This window comes from Lygodium microphyllum, chromosome 6, assembly GCF_053477565.2.
Source record: "Lygodium microphyllum isolate KBCC chromosome 6, Lygodium_microphyllum_v1.1.10, whole genome shotgun sequence".
NCBI classification, from domain to species: Eukaryota; Viridiplantae; Streptophyta; class Polypodiopsida; order Schizaeales; family Lygodiaceae; genus Lygodium; species Lygodium microphyllum.
The window spans coordinates 93,483,576-93,510,558 of NC_141140.1; the positions used below are offsets into that span (position 1 = coordinate 93,483,576).

The window sequence follows — 26,983 nt, forward strand, 5'->3', positions numbered from 1 at the left end:
TTTACAATTGTGGGATTTAGAATAGGTGTCCGTTGGATGGAGATACATCATTAGATTCAATTGATTTAGATGCAAAATAATTTGGAAGTGTCTTATTTGCATAGTTTTCTTGGTTGGAATAGCACTCTCTCACAAAATGAGCAAAGCATCTACATATGTGCATTGATCTTTACCTTTTTTTCTGCAATTATTTTCTTCATGATTAGTTAATCCACAGTGATTGCATTTGAGCATTAAGTTTTTTGTAGTAATGAAGACATTTCCATGAGCAGTGGTTGAAGTGTTCCCAATGGGTTTAATTTTGCTCTCTCTCTCTCTCTCTCTCTCTCTCTCTCTCTCTCTCTCTCTCTCTCTCTCTCTCTCTCTCTCTCTCTCTCTCTCTCTCTCTCTCTCTCTCTCTCTCTCTCTCTCTCTCTCTCTCTCTCTCTCTCTCTCTCTCTCTCTCTCTCTCTCTCTCTCTCTCTCTCTCTCTCTCTCTCTCTCTCTCTCTCTCTCTCTCTCTCTCTCTCTCTCTCTCTCTCTCTTCGTTGACCTTCTCCCATGCTATCTTTGTGCATAAAATACCGTCAATGTGATTGATGCATTCATCACCCAAGCTTGCTGCTATATACCCAATGCTTTCTCGTTGCTTTCTTTAAACTCTTCTCCCAAGCTTGTCATTGTATCTCTCCCGATGATAATGCCCCATAAGCCCTTTCACATAAGAAGATACATCATTTTGGCCTAACAAGTGTGGAAACCAAATCCCTAAATTTATCAATGACATCTTGAGTTGACATAATGATCATTGGTGGAGAGGCCTTATTGGGATTATATACAAATGCCCAATAGTGTCTAACTCCTTACAAAAAATAAGGGAGGCTACAATTGGTTTTGTCAATTTAGAAATTTCACACACAAGTAGCCCTTTTTGCAATACAACTAAAGCATGAACTTCTTTTTTCTAGCCTATTTAATTCAAACCAATAGTCACAAATGAGAATGAGGCTAACAATAGGATGATTTGAATATACCAATGCAAATGGGAGTCCAAGAAAACTAGTTCACTTGACACTAGTGTGAAAATGAGATATGGAGAAGGGTTTTTTAAAGCCTTAGTTGTAAGCTCAAAAGAAGGAATAAATGGGATAGAAAATGAAGAAACATCATTGTTTTGTTGGCATACATGCATCATTATGTTGGTAACCACCATGGATTTGGATACCTCGTAGGATGCTTTTGTTGAGTTTGACACACTTTGCTCCTCTCCTTCCACCTATGTTGGGTCTTCTTCCTTGTCTTCTCTGTCTTATTTAGATTCCAAGGAGGCTCTCTTCAGTTTTGAAGCTAGCCCCTTGTTTAAGCTTGGGCTTAGCTTAAGCAGCCTTGCTTTCTTCAAATAAGTGAAAACCACCAATAGAGGTAGAATGGATTGATTATTAATAAAGAGTATACCTTGATTCTTTCTTAAAAGATAATGGCTTCAATCTCTTGGATAGCATCTCTTCATTAGCTTTGGAGCCCTTGACTTTGTGTAAGGCAATGGATACCTCACAATCTCACAGCTTCAAGGTGGTGGCTTTGATACCAAATGAAGAGTAGGCTAAAAAAGAGGGTCAAACATATAAGAGCCATAAATTTGAGAAGATATGAAAATATAATACGCACAAGTAAATCATTTCCATTAGTTGGTGCCTCTTTAAATAGGCAATGTGTACAATCTAGTTCATTGTGTGTGGCCATTCTTAGTGCCAACTCATCCATCCATTTGTTCGCCCAAGTAGCTGTCCTTATCCATCCACACTTCTAAGTCTACTTCTCATGCTCATGCATAAAGGATGCTAACATTTTGAAGAGGTAAATTTTGTACCTTTCCGTTTCCAAATTTTTGAGTCAGACCCTACCATGTGCTATAGGGTATTTTACAAGTGTGGGAATGCCTCCATGTGCATTGTTGGATTTGGGCCTTGAACAGGTGATAAGGTAGATTTAGCATTTAGAGGTCAGTGAGACAAGGATGTCCCCTTGCACCTCCTCTTTTCTTATTTCTTGCAAAGGCCATGAGCTCCTTTCTATGGGATAGAGCTACAAGTATCGAAGGCATCAAACTTCCCATCCTAGAGTTTGAGGAGTTGTCGGATTAGAATTCGGAGATGATAAAACTTTGTAGTGTCTACTTACATTGGAGTTTTATTGGTTACGAGCTTGAAAAGTTATTGTGGATACATGCTCCCAAATGTATTGCTTTATGTCATTGGGCACCTAGATGTTATGAAGTTTATGTATTGAGCTTTGCTTAGCTCTTGAACATTCCAAACTTGCTTTCACTTTGATATTTTATTGTAGAGTTTTGACTTTTGAGTGAGTGGGAGACTCTTGCTTGCTCATGTACATATGGTCAGATAGTTATGGTCTATATTGTTCACGTAGATAAAGATGATCGTGGGTTAATGTAACTTTGGCTTGTACACTTGATACTTCCTCCTGTCAGATGGGTTTCAAGTTGGATGCATTTTGGTTATGTGCATGAGCTTCACTATTCTTATGAAGTGACTTGGTTGCTAATTGGAAGATCTCTATTACTTTTAAGAGATCTCATACGCATAGTTGCTATGTATATGCTACTTTCTTGTTTGAGATTGCATCTATATCTCTAACATCTTTGAGTCTCTGATTGTATTTGGTATCTTGATTGTTTATTCTCTGTCTTGCAATACTAGTTGCATTCTATATCTCACTTGCTACCTCGATATTCCTAGAAGTGGGAGCTTTGTTTTTTTGGGCTTTTGCCCACAGTTTATACTCATCAGCTATAGTTTTGTGACCAACCATATTGAAATTTCAATTTTGAGTAGTTTTTTAGAGCGTACACTTGTTACATGCACTCTACGACATCTATTTTGTGGACAACTATATCTTGCATTATAGCTCGCTCTTGCAATTGTTTTTGGACTGATTTTGGGGCTGTTTTATTGTTATTACATTAGCTCGTTTACTTTTTTCTTTGCAATTATTATGATATCTACTATTGGGTATAATGCCATCTTTAACATAAACAAGTTGGATGGCACCAACTTCAATTATTGAAACGCTCAGATTTGGTAGGTATTCATACAAAAGAAGCAAATCGGATTGTTGAAATACAATGGCATAAAGCTCAAGAAAGGGCGTCCCCTACATCAATAAACTTGTCATTTGCAATTTCTATATCTAGTTTAAGTAACTCCTCATTGGATTCATTCTCGACATTAACTATACCATTTGCACCATCGAAAGCCTTTGCAATGATTGCTAAAATATAATCATATCTAAGATTAAAGAGCCTTTGGATGTTTGATGGTAGTATATATTCCTTGTCCTTGATAGGAAAAGTTGGAAGAGAAGGAATAGTTTAGCAAGAAGGGGAGTCGGACACAATATCTAGAATTGCATGGCTTTCTTCAATAATGGTCTCATCTTTGAATTTGAGCAACATCCAGTTTGTTAACAATAGTTGCTTCATGCTGAGGATCCACATGCTCTTGTATCCTTCTCATCTTCCAGCTCATCCAACAATCAAAAGCTAGAAAACTTCAATCCCTCTAACTGTGATTCATAAGCTTATATAGTATATTTAACAAGAGTATATAGAATATATGCAGTAGACTTTGACATAAGCCTGCATTTTCTAGGATGAGTAGAACGAAACACATCTATTGCATAAAACCTATCAAGAGAATGAGTTTCACACTTCCTTGCAAACAAGGACTTCTCTATAGGTGAGGTCCCAATACATATACGAACATATTTATTTGTATCCTTTTCAACCACAGTCAATGATGGACTTTCAAAATCATCAAATTTCCCCACACAAAAGTTTTTGCTAAACTTTAACACATGATCAAGATCCCAATCAGGGTTGAAAATATCATTTTCAATTGCATAATAGGCTAAGTACATGCCATTCTGAAGAAGAAATTCCAAGAGCCTTTCTGAGAAAGTAACCTTTATGATTTGAGACAGACCATGAACCCTCAATGGTGACTTACCTTTTCTTGGAGATTTCTTAGGCGTTCCCACACTTGCTACAGAGCATGAAGAAGAAGCAGAATGAGTTTCAGGAGTCAAAGTTGCTAGAGCATTAACTAAATGGCATCTCGAGAGTCAAGATACAAAGTTTAGGAGCCAAAGATGCTAGAGCACGAACTAAACCCCTTGACTCTATAGACAACCTTCTCCTTTTCCTCTTCTGTGTTTGCACATTTGAAAAACCTTGAATGCTTCCGGAATCTAACATCTTGAGAGTGAAGATATGGTGCAAATAGATGAATCAGATGAGACTGCGCTCATAACTTGAGAGCAAAGATATGGTGGATACAAGATACTACAACAAACAGGGATATGGTGAGCACAGATATGGCGATGAGAACATACTACACAAAAAGAGGAAACCGTACTAGATCGAGGTCCCTCCTTGCTTCAAATCTTAGAAAGGAAGAGAAATGGTGAGTAGAAGATACGGTGCCAAAATAGGAAAGAAGGCACAAGAGTGACACCCAAAGGAAAAGGCAAACAAGATGCAAAATCAAAAAAAAAAAAAAAAAGCATACGATGGACCACCCATGTATTTTTGTACATCACGGGACAACTCAAGATGTGGTAGACAAAGAACACGTGGTGGAAAGAAGGACTGCATGTCTACTAACATGTGGCCGACACGTGGATGATTGTTAGAAACCTTAGCCAATGGCATGATAACACGTGTGGCAAAATATCCCACCTATATAAGACGAGACCCAGCTTACGTGGACATTTTTTTGCTCCCAATGCAATGGTGCGAATGATGGATTCGGATCTCCTTTTCTCTTAGAGATCGCGACGTGTCTTACCTCGCATTTCTTGTTTCACGATACGGTGCACATACACTTTTCCGCGCTTACTTGCAAATGCCCTTTGAAACTGGTTGGTCAATGCTCTTCCTCACAAGCCCTTCATGAAACAACATGAATATCAGACCTCGAGGAGCTCTTCTAACTCCAATCACATCTTATCTTTGGCTTGTCGTCTTCCTCACCTTCCATGATATAGTGTGACTTGCAATGTTTTGGATAACTTGTTTAATCAGAGTCGTGTCGTATCTTTGCGAGTAGGTCTTTCCATGAATATCCATTCCTTGATATTGCATCGTGTCTTCCCTGCCCAAGATATCAAGTAAGCACCCTGTCACTTTCTTCATTTACTTTCTTCATTTTCTATTTGGCCAATGTTGGCAAGGACAAAGTAGGGAGCAAGGAAAGTTCATATAGACAATAAGAATAGTGGAGATGTCCCAAAGGCAAGGCGATTAGAGGTTCCAGAGGCTGTTGCCCTTGAGATCCCTCTTACACCAGGTTTTTTGTTCAGTCTCTAACAATGTAATCAAAGCAATCAAGTGCAAAGACTATGTCTTCTCTTGGTGTTCAAAGCTAAGTCACAACGCCTCCTTTGGCTAATCAATCCTTTGCGCTTGGTGGCAATCCTCTCCTCCAACTAGCAAGGTTCCAACCTCTCCCAAGGTATTTGATCAGCTAATTAATTAAGCTAGACCCTCTTCTGCTCTAGCTAGCCAGGTTCCAACCTCTCCCAAGGTACTTGATCAGCTAATTAATTAAGCTAGACCCTCTTCTGCTCTAGCTACTACTGGTGAGGCTTCCAAGCCAGCAAAGCGAAAGAGAAGGTCCAAGTTCTATTATATGCAGAAATGCTTTGGTGAGATAAGAAAGGCTCAAAGAGCTACACAACATGTAACTTCAAAGATAGCTTTTGTTAGAGTTGTTAAGCATATTTCTGACATATTATCAAGAGTGTCCATTGAATCTGGCCTTCATAAGAAATGGAAGCTTGCAAAGAATGATTCTTTGTCTACAAAAGGCAACTAAAGATTTTGTCATTAACATTATGAATGATACTTACATTATCGATACTCATGCTCATAGGATCACTTTGATGAACAAGGATTTTCAACATGGTCAATAGAATTAGGTATAGGTTTGATAAGGTATTGAGGCCCTTGTCCACTATATTGATTAAAAATCCTTTGAGATATCAAACATTACCTTAAAATTATCTAAGAAAGTCAAAGAGCCAAAGGTTGAGGGATGTGACTTGCCTATACTCAACAAGGGGTGCAACTCAATAGGAGTCTGTCCAGAAAGAAAAAAGACAGGAGGTGATAGAAACCAAGGACAAGATTTACACAAGGAAAATCCCTTCGCTTGGCTCCATCAATTATAAGAGGATGGGTAAAGTGTATGACCAAATGGTTATCAATGTTTCTTACACTTCTAAAAAAAAGAACTACCTTAGCGTATCTCCTAGGACAAGTCCATGCTTTTAAAAAAAGATATTCAATTGTTAGACTATAATTTATTATTACATAAGGTAAGGCATTTTGGTTCTCAAAAATTTTAAATATTGAATAATTGTATTGTTGATTGAAAATAACTTTCCTATGTTTTTACTATTGGCTATGGAGCATTAATTGCTTCTCTTAGCCGAGATATCTCTAAAAGTATATTTGATGTTGATCCAATGCTATCAGTGGAATTGTTTTTTATGTCTAGCTCATATATAGCAATGTTTTTCAAGTCTTTTGATTGCATCATAAACTACAATATATATTTTTTCCTTATATCAAAAGGTATGTAATTTTTTAGAAGGGTTAACTTATATTCATTTGTTGTCATGTTTATTACTTACTACTGTTTGTTTTGCAAAGGACATTAGAGTTGTATATATATCGACATACTTAATGGAGAAATTATCCTCATAAACTCTCTTAGTGGTATTTATGGCTAAGCAAAAATATAAGTTGAATGGAAAGCTGCTTGCTTCTACTAATGGTTTAATTTAGTTATTAGTCTTATTAGTTGCAATAGTGTTGGTAGGCTTGTGACTATCTTCTTGGACACCACATATGAGATATTGCTTATTCTCGAAAACCTTTCAACTTTCTCCAACAAGAAGTACCATTGCAAAGTGATATCTATACTTGTGAATGAAGAGTGATTTCAAATGTTTGCAAGACAATAGATTCAAAGTTACTGAAGATAGATGAAGTAAATATAAGTCTCCTTGGTATTGTTTGTTTTTTTCAAGGACCTTAATCAATCCATTGTCATTATATTTATTACTACAATGTTGAGATTACCCTGATTCATATATGTAGTAGATAAGGAAGTGGTGCATTGAGTTGATTTTGGACAAGGCAATCACATCAATGGATCTCAACTCCCTTCTTTCACAAAAACCTTCAAAGGCTAAGGTATTAGTAACAACTAAGGGCAAGGGCGATGGTAGTGGCAATGGTAAGTCAACCATAAAGGCCACCACTACCATAAACTCTAAAACGAAAGAAATGTCAATACTTTCTCTTATGAAGTTTTATCCATCTCCTCTTAAGCTTGTAAAGAAGAGATTTTGAAAAGTAATGAAATGCATTACCTTTCAAAATGAAATACTCTCTATCTTATGTAAAATAGAATAAAATTATTTTTATGGATTTGAAATGTAACTTGCTTTACAATGGCTTATATAAGTTTGTGTTAAATAATTCCTTAACAATGTCACTCAACAAAATGAAATTCTATAAAGTTTTCATATTTATGACTCAAAATCTACAATTGTGGAAGGCAAACAACTCATATAAGAGAAAGAATGTTCGTATCATTTCCCAAGTATTATACCATTGACTTTGAGCTTACATCTATGGGATTTATTATCTAGCAACTCCAAGGTATCCCTTATATTCTTTAGACTCTAATCGGAAGTAACATTTATCTCCTTTGCTTCTTCATGTGGTATAACTTGCACCTTGAGTTTAAAAGCCATATAATCTGTATCATAATCTAAGGAAACCCAAATACCCAATCTAAGTTGTATCTCATGTAATCCAAGCCCAAAGCAAAAGTTTTTCAAGAGATGTTGTAAGATAAAGCCAAGGATTAGAGACATGTACTACACCTCATGATATCGCCCTTATGGTAATACTCTTTGGATTTCCAATGTCTTATTATAATGTTGTCCAAATCCTCTTTCAAAAAAATGTTACTTAGCCAAGACATCTTTGCCCTTTGAAAATTTGCTATTTTGAAGCAAGTCACAAAGATATATAAGGGTACAAACCATGATAAACATATTCTTCTTGAGATGCTTCCGATCACCACGGACTTTTAAATATCCTAAGATATTGTGAATTTAAAAATCTACACCATTGCTTTGTCTTACGACTATCCCAATTTAGAGATGTAAGACTTGGTAATGGCAAACCTTCAATATACCCATATGTACTTGCTCTAAAGAGAACCATATACTATGTATAATATATAAAAACCCTATCTTCACTAAAAAAAATATGTAAACTGATCGAAATAGACACTTTTTTTATAAAAATATATCTATGACTAAGAATCCATTATTAGTACTTGCTTAAATGTGACTTTTTTTACATATGCTATTCAATTAAAAATTACAATGTATTTGTTGGGAAACACATTTGTTTGAAGGTAAGTCCATATCCTTAACTATGTAAACATGTTGCACTTTGATAGCCCATCTTTAGGTACAATTTTAAAGGCAATGATATGTCCTTTCCAGTTGTGTTTATATTCTCTCATTTTTTTCTTTTAACCTTGTGAGAGCCCTTTCAAGATGGAAGCATGGTAACCTAATCATTTATACGAAAGGTTTTGGGTTCCTAATTTTCATATGCTTCTTGGCTATAGACAATGCAATAGTTTACTAAATAAGAAGGGCACCTTATGGATGCCATGAAAACAATGAATGTACAAAGAAAGAAGATCAAAGAGAAAGGTGAATAGACTAAGAATGAATATTAAGAAAACTAATGAAAATATAGTGGATGTAAAAATAAAAAATAAAAAACCTTCCAACTTTCAAAAATTTCATTATTAACTTCATCCCATCTTTATCATGTCTTTTGTCAGATTTTGTACATAAATAAATACTTTGGGACTACCAAAACCTGTTAGACTTTGGAGATTTCAACTAAAAAGGAGAAGTAAATCATGAAATGAACTCTACTCTCTCCAAAAAGGAGAAGACAAGAATATTATATTCTTGCACATGTAGCAAACTCCACCTTACCTTTGGTAAGATCTGTCAAGGATCTAGCCACCTAGTTTCCCTTAGGATTTTATTTAGTTTGTTAATTAGTCCTAGCACGATTTCAAGTGTAACAAACCCTCCTTTTGAGGCTTGTTATGGGGCAGGCAACACCCACCCCGTGGAGCCCGCCTCATGAGGGATCACCCTCTATTCAGCGGTCCCACATTTTTGCGGAAGCATATCACGACATGACACGGAACACGGAAGCGTAACGCATCATGGGCAGTAGAAGGTAACATGTCACGAGCAAGGTAACATGACAGGGAATGAAGGTACCATGATATGTGTATTGCAAGGTGCAACGAAGGCATGAGTATATTTACAAGAAAGCCAGAAGGCTTGCGGGACAAGAAATCACATGTAGAGGGTGGACGCTATCAACACGCATCACACTACGCCATCATCTGGGTGAGGGAGGAGTACTACCCTCATTCAATTAGCTTACTTAATTAACCCTTTTAAAATGATTTTTTTCACGTAAATTAAACACGAATATATATACAATTTCAAACAAACTTTTGCAAACAATTACAAGGAGTATATTTATATGCACCTTCTCCAAGGTACAATGTCATGCCGACATTCTATCCCTTACATAGAGACCCATACCCAAAGTATTCACAGCCTTCTTAGAAGACCATCCCAAGCCTATAGAGGTTTGACTAGTCCTCGACGGCCAAGGGATTTACAACCAGAGTCTCCATGGCAACCTCGTCACCTCCTAGCCTATAACTTCCTCCCTATGGAGAGACCTCTCACATCTAGGGCTAGTCTTAGAACCTGTTGCAGACAATCCAACACCTTAGTGAAGGACTCTACCACTAATCTTGGAGAAGACCTAAGACATATCCAAGAATTCGCCCATGAGGACACAAGATCTCTTTTCAAAAATCCACGAACAAGACAATCAACCTATTCTCAACTAAAACAACCTTCTTTTCTAATGAACAAGCATATCTTAAGACATTTCATCAAAGCCAAAGTATTTTCTTTGAAAAGGATTCTCCACAATGTAGGCACATGTGAGAGTAAATACACAACTTTAGTATAGAAATAGTTTTCTTGGCTCATGTACACCCCTAGCTATCACTTGTCATACCCTCCCTCCCTCCCTCTCTCTCTCTCTCTCTCTCTCTCTCTCTCTCTCTCTCTCTCTCTCTCTCTCTCTCTCTCTCTCTCTCTCTCTCTCTCTCTCTCTCTCTCTCTCTCTCTCTCCCCTTATCAACAACATAATACTAAAATAATCCATGGCTCAAACCTTAATAGCTTAGGTTTTTACAGATTCTATCTACCATACTATCATTCCACACTTTGAGGTAACAAATCCAAGCTTTATGACATTCCATGATAGATCAATGCACTTATGAAGAATCCATGTCAGACAATCAAAGATCTCAAAGTGTAGTAGCAATTGAATGGCAATATCAAACAATGTATTTATTTTCATCAAAACCTTTTCAAGGCCTAGGATCCAATATCTACCTATCTCCAATAGTTTGATTGGTAATGATCCCTTTTACTTGAATCATTGATATAATGGCATTGCGTCTACATCAAACATAATAAGCTTCCTAGTTGTTGGGGGTAGTTTTGTAGACGAACATTAGAGAGTGCAAGAACACCTATGTATTGCTTAGAAAAAAGAGAGCTTGGTTAACTTTTGTAATTATAAAGGTTTAGTTAAATATGTCACCTCACTTCAAAACATTATACATACAAGATTTTGAAGTGTCTAAGACCAAATGCATACAAGCTACAACACCCTAAACACTTATAGGTTCATAATGTATTTCATGTTAGCTTATTGAAGGCTTATATAGCAAACCTTGACTGTGTTCCTAATGATCAACAAGTTGTAATGCCAACTTAGCACAACAACTAACAATGAAAACATGTACTTCTAAATCTAGTTAAAGGAGTTAATCCAACTAGACAATACGAAGAATCAATTCCTTACCTTCCCAATGAAACATTTTATTTTTACATGAATCACCTTACTTAATATGAAAATTATAGTCGAAAAAGCTAACCGTGTTATTAAGAGAGAGCTCCTCTCTTTTTCTTATATTGAATTCCTTCATCATAATAACAATATATCATCATGTTGATCTCACAAATTCATTCTTTCACAAGTATAAAAGTTTTCAAGGTGTATACTCACCAAGTAAAATATAATGTATTTCTTTACCCAATCTTTAACTATTTCTCTTACTAAACTTTTTATAACCTTATTGAAGTCCAAACAATAGCTTGCATAGTTCCTACTTTGCCATAAAAGTTGTAAGAATTTATTGAGCTACATCAAAACATTCATGCGATCATTTATTGCCAAGGCATTACTAATCACATTGGTTGTACATTCACACAATTCTTTCTAATATCCCATATTGGACTTTTTAAAGATATTATTAGAATTGAAAAAAAATCTGTTTTTTATCCCTCCCATTAATACAAGGGCTAATATATCAATTGATTTTTTTATTACTGTGTATTATTCCCTTTGTCTTGTGACTCTAATACTTCATGTATCTGTGTGATTGAAAAGATATTTGAAGGTCTCATAGCTCTCATTGGGTACTTGAGCTATACTTATCCACCATCATTCTTAGATTGAATGCTTTTAACCTTGCCTTGTGATGACAAATCCTCCATCTTTTGGTGTTTTTGCATTTGTGTCTCATATAGTTTGAATAGTTTAAAATTCATTTTTTTTTTCTCGTTGATGTTTCTCTTTCTTTGTGTTTATTCATGCCATTGAAAGAAGCTTAAAATATTATTGTCATTTATATTGTTGATAATGATCTTAGAAGTCTTATTCTTTTTATATGTACTTGTATATCCTATTGGAAGAAATAAGTTGTGTCAAGTTAAGTAAAAGAATAATGCTAACAAGATAATTGGAATGCAAAGATTATTATGGTTGTAGAAGTCATTTTCATTGTGATAGGCTTTTCTCATTATTTTCATTCATTTATACTATTACACTTGCTCTTTTTATGTATTTTGTACTCTATTGGAAGAGACTTGCAATGTCAATTGAATTAATAGAAGTGAGAAAGTTGTGAAGATAATTGAAATGCCAATTGTAAGATATTAATAAGTTTATTCATTGTGACAGCTTTTAAAAAAAAAGATTGGTCTTTTGTTTTTATGTATTTATATGTTGTAACGGCTTGGTGTGCCAATTGGATTGGAAGATGTAACGAATTTGTCATGTTAAAGTAAATTCTATTTGTGTTTACATTTGTATTAGTTTAATAAGTCACTCAATCATATATTCAACATTATAGATATATTTTTTTTTTCAAGAAATATATATAAAGCTTTAAAAAACTTATTCATATTATTACAAAAGAAGCATATTGTAAATGGAGAGAGAAAAAAACCATGAGAATTCTTTCTCTCAGGTTGAAGTTGAAAGATTAAGAAATGAAGACAAGAAGTATATTGATTGTGGACAAATGAAGGCTAATATTTAGTAGATGTATTAATAGGTCACCCATTTAGATTTCAAACACTTTATGATAAAATTGGGTTTATTAGAGATGGAAAGTATGGCTTGTTGGGGTATTGTAATTGTTTGTCGACTCAACATGTACATGAATTTTATAATTTGAGGTACTTATTTTATTACCACAATTGTTTTTGGAAGGTAAAATATAGATAACATACGAGTAAATTGATTGAGGTAGATAAAGAGTTAAAAGTAATGAGGAAGAAAATAAAAAAACTTAAGGAGAAAAACAAATCCCAAAAGGATCAAGTAACTAAATTTGAAAGTCTTATTGACTTTGTTTAGTTTTAGGTTTTTAGGTGTAAACAAAAGCATTTAAAAAGTCTTGACAATTTAATACTAAAGGATAAGGGCTTCAAGCGAAGAATTAAAAAGAGAAATAATTATTGAGTTCAAGAATTTTTATTTCATGGTGTGAATAGTACATCAAAATAAAGGAGAGATTATTAATTTCTAGCTTATATCTTTGTATTCACATCAAAATAAAGGAGAGATTATTAATTTCTAGCTTATATCTTTGTATTCACATCAAAATGAAGGAGATATTATTAATTTGCTTCAAGATTTGGCTTTAATCTCTTTGCAGAAAGATGGATAATAAGATAATGGTGAAGAATCTTTGTCAACATTGTCTAAGTTTAACTTTTCTTAGACCATACATGCTTACATACAAGAAGCAAAAGCAAAACCTAGTATTTAATGCACTTTACAAAGGGAAAAAATAAACATATTGCTTTTTTAATAATTAATTTAGCAATGTATGGATGGAACTTAAGAGTGTATAGGTTCTCATGGTATGTACTTTTAACATGACCCTAGAGAATACATAGAAGAGACTTGTCTTATAATTGTAAATATCTAGCACCTACCAAAGTAAAAGTAAAAAAAACATTTAATCAAAAAATAAAACATGATTAAAACCTAAAAAACAAGCATCTAAACATAGTAATCAATTTTTTTGAAAAGTGTAATGTCATTTTCAATGTTTTAACATAAATATTTAGAAATAAACTTACTAAACACAAAAGTAAATGAAAAAGAAAAAAGAGGAAGCTACTATCATTATCTACTGCTAGTTCCACCCTATAATAAGAGAGAAGCAAACAATTAATAAGGTGTCCTAACCCTTTATCTAGTTAGAATGTAATTAAAAATAAATCCAAACCCTTACAATACATATTTAGCCCTAATGTACATATTGATCCAAAAACAACAAGTATTACAATGCTTACATGAATGAAGATAGATATATTTAAATGCAATGATTTATACTAAAGAAAAAAACTTTGCATATTAATGGAGCATGCTTTTTGTTTTCCAATGGACATTCTAGCATTACTTACATTGCAATTTATTTTGCATTCCAATACAACCAAAGAGTACCAAGAATCTAGTGAACCCTTTTCCACCTTTTGACTCATTTGCATTCACATTATCTATTCTAGTTAATCAAAATATCATTCTTACTTGATAATATCAACATGTGACCTATGCTCTACTAAAAATCCAAGTGTGGCAATTATTTCTTTGATTTCAATCATATACATGCATGAGGCATATATTCCAATGCCTCAAGTTATAATAAGCAAGCTACTTGGTTAGTCTACACCAAAAGATGTTTTAGCCTTATGAGTTGGTGGTGTGTTTACATATGTTTACAAACTTGAAGCCCCGATGGAACATCCTATATAAGCTCAATAAGGTCTTTACCTTTCCAATCATGCCATAAATCAAGCTATGGTGTTAGTTGTCATGGTCAATCTTACCTCTACCACTACGCTGGCAAAGCTTTATCATTAGCTTTTGCAAGGGACATGCTACTTTATTCTTTACCCATTATGTAAAATTTAAATTCAAAATGTGCACACTTTAGAAGGTTTAACTCATAGCCTCTTCTCAAAACTAGAATCACTATTAATTTTTTGCAAACTCATTCAAAATTTATCAAACATTTGATAGTTAGAGTGTACTCGTCAAGCTTGTTCAATTGATCTATAACACTCCATGAGATTCTTCATACTTCAAAAGCTTAATATGTGACATCTATGTCACACCAAATTTGGAGTCTTTTGAAATATTGAAACAAATCTCATGGCATGCTATAGACCAATAAAAAGAGCTCACAAAGCATATTCGAATTGCCAAAGATTTGACAATTCTCAAAATTTTATAGTCCAAATTTTGCCTAATTCCCTTATTTACAAAGGCAACATGTGTAAAACCAAATCAAGGAGATAGGAAATGAGCACTACATAAAATCAAGCTTGTCATCAACTATAAAAATGAATCAAAAAAAAAGAAAAATTCAAGCCTAATAAATATATTTGCAATGAAATCCTCCATTCTATAGCTTTCTTACTCCAAAGAGTTGTTTACTTTTATTGAGCTTCTACTAGCAAGATCTACAACCTTGTGAAGAAGTTATGTTATAAAAAACATATCTTCTCAATGAATATATCCCACTTTTGTAATCACGACCCAAAATATAAATCACATATGAGCTTACACTACGGCAACTTAAAGTACCACCACATGACAAAATTACTCAATATGACAAAATTTCTATTGAGCAACCTTCTGCTAGAGCAGTAATATCTCATCAGCCCTTATTTTCCGCTTATTTTGAGAAATATCAAAAAACTCAAAATCTATACTATCCAAAGAGACTACATTCCAAGGACAACAGAAAACCGGTCAAACCAAAACCTCGGCTCAGGAGTTGCTTCCATTCCCAATCCAACAGCACAGCTTCATAAAAAGATCAGCAAGCATGATGCCTTGAGCTATTCCACTGAATCTTTATTCAGTTTTGCATTGTGTCTCCATGCTAATTAATCAGATGCCCTCCCGGTAAACACCCTAGGTTACGATGCAATTTTGAACTAGCCCAGTTTATATTCCCAGCCAAATTAACCTTTATCCCCAGCAGTTGCTTGTAGCAGGACCTTAAAACAGCTCCACAAGAATGAGGGGACTCTGCAATTTCTTAAATGGAACCTGATCAAGCTTAAAAAGTCTCACCATCAACAGCACTGAAGATGGCCCAATCTGCCACTAAGATGAGTTTTTGTATCAGCCCTTCCATTTGGTCCAAGAAGATATATACATACACATTCTCTCTTTCAAGCACACTCCCAACAACCAGCAGATAAAGAATTTTGTGGACAGTTACTTTCATATTTCAGTATAGGCTGTGTCAAATAAAGGGGTGCTACCTTGATCTCCAAAGCTGAAAGGGTTCATAGGCAAGGTTTGACAGGATACTGGATGCAAAAAATGGGCAAATGTCCTCCATCCTTTCAGGCTCATTAGCCTTGGAATGTTTTCCTTCTTAATGACCTTGCTGTGATTTTGGCAAACTCTATGAATTCTCAGAGGCTATCTGTACATCATTGTTCAAATCCGGGCGCTTGATTTTTCTTCTGCCATTAACAAATTTACTCTCTTTATCTTTACTTTTCATGTCCTTATCCAGCTCACAGCTTTTGACACCACGATATGATTCACATAAACCATCTGTCTTGCTACAAGTTCGTCGCTTAAAATTGATAGTGACTTCATTTTCATATGATTTTGAAGAATATCCAAAGTCAGTGCTCGGCACTACTTTTTCTTCATGCTTACCAGCAGTTCGATCAGAGTATGTGGAAGGTAATCGTGTGTAACCTTTTGATGACTCAGACTTGTTTTCTTTTTTAAACCAAAAAGGATCTTCCATTGAAGTATGTTTGGGACCAGAAAGACGTGACCAGACACTCCGCTTACCTTTGGCAGTGTTATCACTACATTCTAGAAAAGACCTGGAACGTTTCCCCAAAATCCTCACGAGTGATCTCTGTACTTGATTTTCTATCTTGTCAGAAGGAAGCTGCTCACCTTTCTCACAAAAATCTTGCACCTTTCCCAGCCTTGATGCAAGATTATATGCATCTTGATGGCTAGTTGTCAACCATTCTTTCCCATTTGATGCTGGCACACTTCTGGCAGCAGGTATATCTCTAGGCAATGACGATGTTATGTACTCGTTACTTTTGGAAGTTCTTGCACTTTGTACATGATCCACATTTGGACCAGCACTTGCAGCACCAGAGTGTGCAAAAACTGGAGAACATGAATCAGACACTACCTTTTGAGTTGTATATAGCTCCAAATCCTCATCTGTAACCCATTGCACATCTTCAATGGTGTCAATGTAATGGCTAGAATTTTCAGATAACGTTTGCTTCATGTCTTGTGATGCAACATACCCTCCCCTATATAAAGCATCTTTACAGCTTTTTAACTCAAGGTACTCTTCTTTGTCAATCAGAATACCTTTCCTTGCTCCCCGCTCCACAAGCATTGATTGATAAATTTTATCAATGTGCAACCCACTGGCTGAATCAAGACAATTCCATTTCGGATCAGACTGGTAAGCAAGGTAATTTGTACTTTCTTGTCTGTTAAAGCAACCCTGCTGCCTTGATAGAGCTTTTTCATTCAATTCTTTCATTTTTACCTTATAAGCATAAAGCTGTTCTTCAAGGCAACTATCTGTTTGATTTGCTTTGAGCAATAAATCATCATAATCTTCAAACTTTACAGGAGTGCCCTCAAAGAAGTCAGCCAGCCTTTGTCTTGATATGCCTCCTGTAGATTCCCTCGTAAAATGAGGTTTTACAGGTATCTCGCTCTCTGTACCATCTTTTAGGAGAATCTGAGCTGCACTTGTAGAACCTACCCCTAGAAGACAATGTTTGCCTTCAAAATCCTCTCCTGAAGTACTAGGATCTTGTATGCTGCATGCACCTGAAAAACTTGCGAAACCACGGTGTGTGGTATCTACCAAAAATTCTTTCCCAGTTACCAAATGATTGTCATGTGTGAAAGGTACACAATTTGGGCTAGTAGACTTGTATTTCTTTGAAAATGTGTGGTCAGCAGGGCTCCTTGCCATGCTCATCTCTAGTATTTTCTCTCTCACAGGAATTGAGCTCTCAACATTCTCAAGCTTTCTTTTGTCATAAAGTTTAATGTCAGGCACTTCAGATGAAAATATGCCATACCTCGTCACATTAGAACTGACATTCTCTTCATTATGTATGAACAGGTTCATTAGCTTCAGCACCTGAAAGATTAACCAGTAGAAAGTACTTCAACCATTTCTATAGCAAAAACTCACAGCATTGCTCCAGCCATGGGAAATAGTTATTGGCATTCCAAGCACTCGGCTCAGTCAGAAGTATTTATAAAAAGTGTATATGGTTCATCACCTGGTCTTGCTGTAGCTCAAAGTTAAATTTGAAAGAGCTGTAGTAATTGTCTTTGATGGCTGGTTTGAATATCTTCTCTGGAAGTGGCCTGCATTTCTCAGATATCTGAAATCTAACCTGCAAAAAGCCCATAAAGAAACAAAGCAACCTTAAAACACAAAGGCAATGCCTTAATCAAAACTTTAATCAACATATTTTGCTTTGGCCATGCCTCTGTGAAATCAGATACTGCCAACAAAGTTTGCCCCATGAAGCACAACACTTTGCTATACTTACATTTATCCTTCTTGTCAATGTGCGGTACAAAAAATGGACGACTAAGGCTAAGGATGGGGTGATATGATCTAACGATTATGTTCATCTTTCTTGTCAAACTACGGCACAAAAATGGATGTTTGAGTAAGAACGGGGCAATCTGATGTCACTTTTGAAGTACAATCACTTATTCCACAAACTAATCAAAAAGAAAAAGTACTGTGCTAGCAAGCTGGTGATTAAAAAGTGTGTTTCCTTGCTGGAATGGCCTTGAAGCCATGTAAACTTCATAAAGATAATTTAAGATCAAGTTACCACATTAGAATTAAGGCTGAAGATATTCCTAAGACAGCATTTAGGACTAGATATGGGTATTATAATGCAATTTAGTCTTACCAATGCAACAATCATGTTCATGAAGCTCATGCATACTGCTTTATGGCCCTATCTAGGTCAGTTTGTGGGCATCTTCCTTGATGACATCTTATCCACAGCAAATCTAAAAAGAAGCATTTGGAACTTTCAAGAAAGTACTCCTTGCAGCTCAAGATTGCAAATGTCAAGGCAGCAGCTCTCTTCCTTCTTGCTTTAGGAATTAGCATGGCAGTTTTGGAGCATTGTAACCAGCCTTCTATACTTCTGGTTTTCTTTTTTCTCTCCTCCAATCTGAGTTTTCTCTAATCTACAGAGATCTATCCATCAATATCTTGGCATTAGAGCAATTTTTAAACACTTTTGTCTCAAAGAAAGTCAATTCAGTGCAGATTTATCATGAGAACCAACCTCCTTTGTGAGAGAAAACCATGAGTGGGTCAATGGCACAGATCAGACAACCAAAGGAATGAGTACTCAATGTATTTTGATGCATTATGTTGCTGTCATTTTTAGGGTTTAGAAGACTGAAGTCATCAAATGAGTTTCCAGATGATCTAGAGTCCGATTGATGATTGAGACCTTCTCTCAAGGTGCTAGAGCCATGGGGCAGAACTATGGAAATTTCAACAATTTTGTACCCAATTCCTAGCCATTCTCAGTAATTTAAAGAAACATCGAAAGAAGGCACGAGGCTTTGAATCCAATCAATATCTTTGTGCCAAGTAGGAGCACTCTAGCTCCCATTTGTGAATATTCAATTTACCGATTTTAATGTTTATGTGTAAGTAATGTTTGCAAATTAGGGTTTACTACCCTTTGAGACATCAAAGGCTGGTTCCAAAATGTGCGGGACATCATAATTTCAGGGATGACTAGTGTTGGCTGGACATAAGCTGGCAAACACGACTACAACAGACAATCACAAACCAATCAACAGTGGTGACTGATCCAGAGAGGGTCACTAGGTTCTTTGGTGGTGGCATGGCTGATTCTATTCAATTTCTGGATAGATGGCTCCTACCTGAACCCCCCGACTTCTTGGTCTTCCTCTCAAATGGTGGTTCCATGTTAAGTAGGGAAGCCAAATACTCCTAGAACATGGCTAGGCTGGACCAACACTTGGCACGTTTGCCCATTCTAGTATTCTCTAATATCCTCTACAGTGACACCTATTGTCGTACAATGTCCATCTCGGCATGGAGCAAGAATGCCCTTGTTCGATAGTAATGAAGTGGCACTCCTCATTATCCGTGAGCCAAATCTGATTGTGAGAGCACAAAGGTAGGGCATGCTCATGCCTACCATATCTACATAATGCATGGAACTTGATGATGGTTTTCTAAATACATTAACACGGTTTGGCAGTTCAAACCTTGGAGTTGGTGTGATGTTTAGGTACATGATGGAGTGTTTGACAATGAGCGGTGTTGGCTCCTAGTCAATTCCCACATGATGAACCCATTTGACAGATGGCTCAAGGAGGGGAATTCATTGTCATGATGTGCATTTGCAAGTCTATACATTAAAAAACATCGAGATTTGGCCACTTTCACCTTCTGTGATCTTGGTTTGAGTATGATCCACATCAACTTGGTACTATAGTGTTACAAGTTCTTGGCAGATTACTATTGTGATATATAACATCATGGTGCTCCCTATGAGTTTGTATGTTCCCATAAATACTCCACTCCTCCACCCTTTTGTATCAAATCATGTATATCTAGAGAGCGGGAGATTGAAAAACCTATTGATAATCATATGTATCATCTTATACGTGGTTTATATGGTACATCTTGTGTCTTGAATTATGGATTCCATTGCCCATTCATTCAATGATCTCACACAAAAACAAGTCACCATAACAGCCCACTATCCTAAATATGTCCATCAGAGGCAGATACACAAAGTCTTTCTGCTATCCAATTCCTAAAACCTATTGCTGCCACCATAAACAGCCACCAGTCTAAACAAAATATGACTAGGCAAAAACATGCAGGCTATGTACATTCCAGGTCCCAACACAGTAATAAAAGCTCATCTCATATCATATTGACAAGACAATATTCTAACAAACTGACCTGGAAAGGAAAAGGTACAGCTGATGATTGATAAATGTCTGGTTCAATGTCATAGCACATATTCGTCGTAGCTTCGTATACTCCCCAGAGTTGTCTAGATTCAAATTCAAACAGGAAAAGCTTTGTGCCCGGTGACACCAATTCTAAGAGATGCTTCTTTGAGGCAGGCATACCAAATACACCGTGGCGAAAACAAGACTTCTGAACTTCCGCACTGCACATGAAAATAAGGCCTGCCAGAGCCTCACTTCTGTGGCCATCTGAACAGGAAGGGGCAATGGAATCACCTAGAATCTGATTGTTTTTCCCATTATCATGCACCGGCCTGCTGTCCTCGTACGACTGCTTGCTGTTCTCGTGAAAGTCCTTGCCACCATTTCTGGGAGAATGAAGGTCGTTCTCGTGCAGAGCTTCTGGCACATAACTATGAACGCACTTCTGATCCATAGGACCCTTCACGATCACCACAGACCGAGTCACGACATAACAAAAATAGGAGAAGAAAAGGCTCCGAGGAAACGATTCATCCAGAACGGCAGCAAGAAGCACAGGATGGTTGGCTGCGTTATGCGGACGGTAAGCAGGACGCAGAGAATGAAGGCTTCGTCTGTGTGATCACAAAGGAAAGCGTCAGCTAAAGCAAGAGAAACAAGGAAACCTCTCTCTCTCTCTCTCTCTCTCTCTCTCTCTCTCTCTCTCTCTCTCTCTCTCTCATGTATTTATGCATGCGAAGAGAATATCATCTATGGCTGCACCTTTACTGGTCTGCGTTCTGCTGGAGAAGAGAGACGCACGAAAACGTGATTGCAATGTGGATGCGCAACAGGATATCATCGCAGGGACGCCATGGATCATGGCAGAGGACAAATCTTTTGACCGATGGTAATTAATCCAGTAATGACCGATTAGCGCGTCTCGAATCGCAACTGCCAAATCCAAGTTCCAACCTCGCCGTGTAAAAGGATCCTTCGCCCGCCACTCATCACCACCTTTAAATGCACTGGTGCACATTACTATTCAAACCATAATCTGATTACGTCATGCTTCTCCAGTGCAATGTTCACAAAAGACCCCCTTACAGTAGGGTCACGCATTGACATACCCAACTTTTTAAATGTCGAATAAGTTTAAGTTTTCGTGGTGTGACATGCCTTTCTTCTTTTTACTTACTAAAATTATAGTCATCTTTACTTTGAAAGCCACCTATAGACTCTACATCTGGCATGACCCTTAGTAGCAAATACAACTAGTAAGACACGCACAGTCACATTTAGCTAATGGGATTCCGTATCTACATTTGTTCCGTACATTCGGCACTCTTTTTGTGAGATGATAGTCTGATGCTACACGATGACTACTCCGCAAGTCACGCATATTGTTAGTGTGCCGATGATACTGTCCAATTGCCCAACATGATTTGATCCCAATTTGTGTATTTCATACTAGCTTACAACGTATGATTTTAGCGATTTTTTTTTCCAAAAGCCATAGTTTTCCTTTTCCTTGAAGACATTAATGATGCCCTATATTTGGCATCTACATAGGGCTCATCACTATTGTATATTCTTTTAGCATACGAATATGTGTTTATTCATGATGCTAGTATGATTCTATGATTGAATACAGTTTTGAATCTTACTCGTGATGCTAGCATGTGTTTATTCATTATGCTAGTATGATTCTATGATTGAATATGGTTTTGAATCCTAATCCCTATATTTTAGAAAAACTACTTGGTTTAGAATGTTTTCACTGAGTTTAGTTGATATTCCAGTACTCAAAGATAACTACTTCGTACTTTGACTATAGTACTAATGCATGCGATAACTTCATCCAATAACTATAACTATTTAAGTTCATATTAAACTTATTGAATTGAAGCTAATTTTAGCCATATCTTAGGCAAATCAAATGTGTGTTTTGAATTACATATAAGATGCACAACACTCACAAGTTTTCGAAGCTAATAAGATTTGGGTAGAAATGTCCTATCATGCAGTTTGGGGTGCTCTCTTGATGAGGAGTACTTTGAAAAACATGAAACATAAACCAAGCAAGTTACTTAGTTGAAATGCAATGGGTTTGATATTTTATTATTTTTTCACTTAAGAATTCACTTAAAACTTTGGAAAAGCATAGAAATAACCTAAAAAAGGACATGACCATGCTATACAAGCACCATTTTGAAGAGCTAGCACAAGTCTTATCATTGTTTTATAATTATGGGGAAAGGTGTCATTCCCACATCTTTTGAAAAGATACATGCTTTTCTTTACTTTTCTTTATTGTTCACTATCATAAGTATAGGCTATAGTAAGGAACATGGTTTTCAAAGATTGTCCTTATGATGATCGTAGTTGCCTTTATCGTAGTCAAGCCTATGATTATGACAATAAATGAAATGAGGTGACTACATTTATTCTAAATATAGATCAATGATTTTTTTACTAATGCATGTGGGATTTATGTTATCAAAAATATAATGATGGACAAGCATAAGAAAAAAACTTAAGCTTTTTTTGACAACGTGGTGTAGGCTACTTTGAAGATGTGGCCTCTCTTCCTAATGATCTTAAGTAAGGCAAGGACTTCTTCTTTGCATAAGGAGACCACACTATTTCTAGAGATAGCTCTCTCTTTTCTCATGATAATATTATTCCTATTGCACCAAATGTGCTTCAACACTACTACTCTAATTATGTTTCATATCTTAAAAGTCTCTTTATCCATGTGACCCTCATCTCTACCAGGGCCCCTCTCATGCCAAGAGCTTCATTCAAGTCCACCTTTCTCAACCACTCCATACTCCTCCAAATCAGTCAGGCTTCCCAACTGTGCCAAAAAAGATCACTTATTGTTTTTGTGTGAGTGGCGCAAAACCCACAAGTAGTGCTACAACTTATATGCTTAGCTACTTTATCTTTGGTAAGGTAGATTCCTAGCCACCACCTTCCATGGCAATATGTAAACATTGACTAGGGTATGTGTGGCTCTTCATGAGCTAGTTAATCGCTTGTGCAAGTTCGAATGGTCATTTGTGGGTATTAAGCCTTCTAGTCTCTAACCACCTTATCTATAATCTCCCTTCATTGCTTTACTGAAGTCCCTATGTTTCTTAAGTTTGCAAGTCGGTTTGCCCTTGTGGTTGATCAAGCATTGGGGAGCCCTAACAGGACCAACTTTTGCCTCCTTTGGCCACTTGTCCTCTCTCTTCTACAAAATCTCCTACAATAGCACAATTTCATGGTTGTCAAAGCCAAATTTATCTTTGACTTCTTCAATTTCCAGTATCTTGAAGTCACTATTATCCCAAAGGTTTATCCTTATGATCAGTCCGTTTGCCGCCATCTCCTTACATAGCTTTACATTGAAAGAAAGTGAGGCTTTCTTATCATGAAATGCATATGGGAAGGTCGAGAAGGACTATAGCAATGCTACATCCACCTTCCTTGAGTCACTCCATTCCCATCCCAATTCCTTCAGTCAACTCCTCCATAACACTAAAAGCCTTTTAATAGAGGCATGACCTTTAGTCTAGATCCTGAAATCAACAATAGTATCTTGTCTTCCCAATTGAGCTCCTCCCATTGGCTTCCTTCCACGCGGGCTTGATTCACCACTAATTTGATTATCAAGGTCGAGGGATCTTCAAAATCCAATCTGGCAAGTGGTTTGAAGGTGTGCTTCTCAACCTTCATGAATAGGCTCTAACCCCAAACCGTCATCTATTGTATTTGTAGTGATCATATTCCAAGAGATGTTGTGCCATCTTTGCTTCTCCCCATAGCTCCATAGAAAGGCTCACATGAGCTTTTCCACCTTCTCCCATAGGGACTTTGCAAAGGGGGTAACTGTAGTGACAAACATGACCGTGGGTGAAAGTATATTGTTCAATGCCACCAACTTGCCAGCAAAACTTATAGGGATTTTGGCTAGCTTGTCAAGTTTTTGTTAGAGCTTGGAAATTATCCAACTGCATTTTGATTGAGGTAGACAAGCCTAAACTCAATGGGGCCCCAAGGTACCTAAAGACCTCCCCTGGCCTTCGAACCTTGAATCCCAACTCTATAATATAGTTGGGTTGGTCATCACCTCTTAAGTAGTGGAGCTTTGATTTTTGTCTACTAATTTGCTCCCTCGAGGCTTTGGAATACACCTCGTAGGTAGTTATGAGCTCCTCAATGTTGCTCTTCTAAGCTCCAATGATACTCAAATTATCATTATCAAAGAGCTAAGTGCACATTTGATTTCCATCAAGAATTGATAAGCCCCAAACTAAGCCTTGCTAGATCTTGTGGTGAAGTGTCTTAACAGAGGTTCCCCTGCCATAGTAAACAATAGTAGGGAAGAGGGCATCCTTGCCTCACTAATCTCTTCAATGGAAAACCATGGAATGTAAATCCATTGACCCTCACTTTGGAAGTTGCATTAGTGAACAAAGTGGCCACCATATGGGGAAATCCCACCCCAAATTTGACCTTAACCATAACTACCAGCAGGAAATCATAATGGAGCCAATTGTATATGCTTTGTTCAAATCCATATTGAGTAGCACAAACTTACCTTTGCACTCCACCTCCAGTTCCACTACTACCACCAAGCTTAGGATTGCATTTTGGATCTTGCAACAATAGATAAGACCATATTGGGATTTGGGAAGTCCTCTATTGAGGCCAAACTTGATTTTGAGAGCTAGGGCCTTTGCAATGATCCTGTACATCATGTTGAGCATAGTTAAGGGGTGGCATTGACTGTGTTTAGATCTAGCAAAGGGACTTGGGAAGTAGCTTTATCATGCCTTCATTGAAGTCTTTTGGGATTTGGTGGCTATCATGACACATTGGTTAGTGAGTGTGTAGGTGTCTACTCCGCACAAGTCCCGTGGCTTGGTGTCCCTACAAAAGATGAGCTAAATAAGGATCATTAGCAAAGTTTGGAAGAGGAAGCATAAGGGTTCCTTTGAATTTGGTTGCATCCTCCCATCAATTTCTTTGCATCTTGGCTTGTTGTTTCCCATGAACTATAGTTAGCCTTGTGATGCCAGCAATGCCCTTTCTCACTTTCTCTATGGATTCCACAACACTATTAGTGTGGCAAGGACCTAGCTCTCTTGCAGTGCTTTAAGAAAATTATTATCTTTCAGGAAATAATAGTTGAACATAGAGGGGGATATGCCCTGAATATATTGCCCCGAGATGGAAAGGCACCACACAAGTTTTATGGGGGAGTGGTTAGAGTTGATAACATCAACCAGAACTTTGAGTAGGGGTTGCAGACCAACCCTCCAACCACCATGAGTAGCGTACACCTTGTCTAATTTGGCAAATCTCCACTATTCTTGTTCTACTACGTGAGAGTGGGCTTCCACCCATCCTCTTGCATAGGTGTTATGCCCACAAAATCATGCTCTCAACACTAATTATCGTAGCTCTCCCTTTTAGTTGCTACCATTGTTTTTGCCTTGTTTGTGTGATATGTCCCCTTAATGTGTTGTCATGTTCAAATCCCCAATTAGCAGGGATACTCAATGATTAGTGTTGGTGGCCAAACTTTCCCACATTTGGTGCGCAGATCGGTCGCAGATAGCTCACGTGATGAATCCCGGAAGGTCCCCAAGAACAAAGTACTCTACCTTTTTGCACAAAAATCCATGTAAAAGCATGCACGACAAGAGGCAAGAGACAAATTGGGTTCAATCTCCCCCATGCCTTGTGTGAGCGCTTCACAAAGCATGTATTTTATGTATGTTTCCAATCTTCATGCTCAATAATAGCCCAATTACAAAAATATGACAAGCTTTTTAGCTTTTGAGTTTGCTTTCTACAAAAATAGGAAAATAAAGCTAATGGACGGTGCCCATAGAGTCTGGCACGCCCAATCTCAATGTCCAAATAGAAATAGCATATCCGGGCGCATAAGCGCATACAAAATAATAATAAATAATCGATGTCTCAATAGACATAACAAAATATAGGCGTGGCGCCTATCAAAATCTAGTCCAAGAGTCGAAAATCCGCTAGACTCCAATGCTTTCCTCCGCCACTGCTGCTATCTCTACCCCCCTATGTAGCTGAAGACTGCTAGGTATTCACTTTTGTCGGTTTAATTGTATTATTTTACTAACGATTGTGAATGCTTCAGTTGATGTGTAGAGATAGCAGCAGTGGCGGAGGAAAGCATTGGAGTCTAGCGGATTTTCGACTCTTGGACTAGATTTTGATAGGCGCCACGCCTATATTTTGTTATGTCTATTGAGACATCGATTATTTATTATTATTTTGTATGCGCTTATGCGCCCGGATATGTTATTTCTATTTGGACATTGAGATTGGGCGTGCCAGACTCTATGGGCACCGTCCATTAGCTTTATTTTCCTATTTTTGTAG

At 36.9% G+C, this 26,983-nt stretch overlaps 1 protein-coding gene across 1 annotated transcript; it reads right to left on the reverse strand.

Moving 5' to 3' along the window:
* Positions 1 to 15,101: 15,101 nt before the first annotated feature.
* Positions 15,102 to 21,545, reverse strand: LOC148034815 (uncharacterized). Its single transcript, XM_087679790.1, has 4 exons — positions 21,353 to 21,545; positions 20,598 to 21,204; positions 17,890 to 18,006; positions 15,102 to 17,744 (listed from the first exon to the last, which is right to left on the reverse strand). The coding sequence occupies exons 2-4, from the start codon at positions 21,042 to 21,044 to the stop codon at positions 15,999 to 16,001; spliced, it is 2,310 nt and encodes a 769-aa protein (XP_087535916.1). The 5' UTR covers positions 21,045 to 21,204; positions 21,353 to 21,545; the 3' UTR covers positions 15,102 to 15,998.
* Positions 21,546 to 26,983: the final 5,438 nt, after the last annotated feature.